Here is a 2,704-nt window from a genome sequence, read left to right as displayed (position 1 = left end):
CCACAAAAAAATACAGTACTTATCATTAAGGATACGAAACAAGTACAATGGCGCACCTCATGACAAAAACCAAAAAAAAGGAAAAAAAAAACAGTGAAATTTGGTTTAAAAGGGTGTTATCATCTGCTTTCCTCTGTTTCAAGTCCCACCATCTTGTTGTTCCCCCTCCATTCAATAAAAACCGAATACAACAAAATTATATATATATATATATATATATATATATATATATATATATATATATATATATATATATATATATATAAAAGGTTATTTGTTAATTTACGAGTAATTAGTAAAACAATTAATTTTCTGTAGAAATGTGAGTTTTAATTTCTACAGTCTTTATGAATTTTATTTCTCCTTCACCTTCTTGTTTCTTGAAATGCTATTATTACCATTGTTGTTGTTACCCTCTTTCTTTTGATGAGAACTTCTGGAATTAATATGATTTACACCATTGTTGTTGTTGATACCCTCTTTCTTTTGCGGCTGAGAAGACGAAGAGAACAATTGGCTAAACCCGAAAACACCGGACTTGGAAGATCCACGAAGAGAGCAAACAACAGGCACATTTAGAACAGGAGTAATCCTAACATGAACATTTCCAGAATACGACCTCTCCATTATTCCTCTGTTTTTATAACTATTAATGTTATTATGTCTTGGTCCGCCATTCAAACTACTTGGACTGCTTGAACTTCTCTCTAAACTATGAAATACTACTTTTCCTGATGAATTCATTCTCGGACTATCAACTGAGATATTTCTCTTCGCCGTCAACCTATCATTTCTCACTGAGCTCCTCCCTACCCGTGGGTTCTCTCTGGGCCGTACACATTGAAGTTTTGGGCCGGATCTATTGGGCTGACTGTTGGGCTTTTCGCAGGTTAGAGACGGCCGAGGGAGTTCATCGTGATCGGATGAAGTAGAAGATAGTGAGATTGGAGACAAGCTAATAGATACAGGATCACAATCCGTCGAAGAAGACGATGAAAGTGAGGAGTCCTTCAGCAATGGCAGGGTTAAAGATGAAGTGTCAGTGGTTGTTTTTGAGTTTCTATTAAGAAAATATCTGATAGACTTGCTATTAGCTGACGAAGAAGACGTCATTTTAGGCTGACCCTGAAGCTTCTTAAGCCCGAGAAAATCCCTCCATCTACTCGAACACCTCGGAGCTTTCGGTGAAAATAAATACGGATCTTCATTTGCTGTACTTTGACTAGAGTTCTCTACCTCCGACGACTTCACCTCCTCTTCCGGCGGATTTACCGACGGCGGAGCTTTCTTTGCAGTGGAAAATTGCAATGGAACGAGCTTACCGTCGGAAAAGAGCTCGTCAGCGGGGAGCATAGTGAGGTTATCACCGAGACGAAACTCGAAATCTCCGGCATCAAAGATGGAAGAATCAAGGTCAGATTTATGTTTAATTTCTGAAGAAGATGAACTAGAATTTAAATTTGAATTCGAGATTTTGGGGATTAACCAAGGGTAGGTTGAGTAAGAAGTTGGGATATTATTTACACAAACGGAAGCCATTGTAAGAGTGGTGAAGTGATGATCATAGAAAAACAACAATCTATTTTTGGTGTTTGTAAATAGTTTGAAAAATAGAATGTCACATTCACATCAACAGCTGTAATAAGGATGGAAATGGAAATGAGATCCAGAAAGTGAAGGAGGAGAGAGGATGAGAGAGTTTGGAAAATTGGAGCTTGACTAGGGTTTGCTGGGTGGGTCGGTCTTTGCCATGTCATGTGCCCACTGCCCTAGATTGGGGTTTTAATTATTTTTTTTTTTTTGTTAGTAAGACAACTCTCATTCACGTGCAAATAAAAAAAAATGACATTATTTCTCTACCCACTTTCTCACTCCTCTTTTTTACTTTTTTTCATGGGCATTTTTTTTTAAAAAAACTTCTCACACATTCATGGGCTAAGAAAAAAACTCATATCACTCTCTCTCCTAAAATATTACTATCATTACATTATTTTTAATATGTGTAACTTTTTTTTTTTTGCTGATTTGGTACCATGGCCCACACTACTGTAGCAATAAATTTTTGCCATTGCTATGGGCATTTGAGGATTTCCTCATGGACATTTTTTTTCTAATGCTCATGAGTGGGAAGCCAAAATTTCATTTTTTTTTCATTCAATTCTCCTCATGGGCAAAAAAAATGCCTATGAGTGAGAGTGCTCTAATAAGATGTTTTTTTTTTTTTGGAAGCATAAATAAAGTAAGGTTTTATTATTGTAGGGAATATTTCAAGCATCAAACATTTGAGCCTTACTGTGGTCATACACTTAAGTATGGTGGCATCCAAAAGAAAAGAAGGTAAAGCAAAAGAGTCGCCAACAAGTTTTATAAATTTGTAAACCGTACACATGGTGAAGGTTACACCCCTTCACGATCCATGAGATCGCTAACTTAAAAGTGGTCCAAAACCATGACTGGACATTCGGGGATGAAGGTATAAATCCAACTTAAAAGAGATTGAACTTGCTCTAAAAATAAGCCTCTACTTTATTTTTCTCATATTATTGTGCGCTTTCTGACTAACATACAATCAATATATTAATTCTAAATCTGTTTAATCTGTGTTGGTTGAATATTAATGCACAAACACTACAAGAAAATAACCTTTTCGTAGCGATTATTTTAACCTTTAGTATCGATTGTAATTACAACAAAAAGTTTCCCA

General features: G+C 35.9%; 1 protein-coding gene across 1 annotated transcript; it reads right to left on the bottom strand.

Moving 5' to 3' along the window:
- Positions 1 to 275: 275 nt before the first annotated feature.
- On the bottom strand, positions 276 to 2,345 carry LOC110700337 (serine/threonine-protein kinase DDB_G0283821-like). The gene has a single exon (XM_021877866.1). The coding sequence runs from the start codon at positions 1,537 to 1,539 to the stop codon at positions 355 to 357; it is 1,185 nt and encodes a 394-aa protein (XP_021733558.1). The 5' UTR covers positions 1,540 to 2,345; the 3' UTR covers positions 276 to 354.
- Between the last annotated feature and the right edge of the window lie 359 nt (positions 2,346 to 2,704).

The sequence above is a fragment of the Chenopodium quinoa genome, unplaced genomic scaffold (assembly GCF_001683475.1).
Source record: "Chenopodium quinoa cultivar QQ74 unplaced genomic scaffold, ASM168347v1, whole genome shotgun sequence".
In the NCBI taxonomy this organism is placed as follows: Eukaryota; Viridiplantae; Streptophyta; class Magnoliopsida; order Caryophyllales; family Amaranthaceae; genus Chenopodium; species Chenopodium quinoa.
The sequence above is the reverse complement of the archived record's forward strand: the minus strand, read 5'-3'. Positions and strand labels throughout refer to the sequence as shown.

What these genes read in the sequence shown, in the direction of transcription:
- LOC110700337 (XM_021877866.1), bottom strand. Translation starts at nt 1,539, where the DNA reads ATGGCTTCCGTTTGTGTAAATAATATCCCAACTTCTTACTCAACCTAC.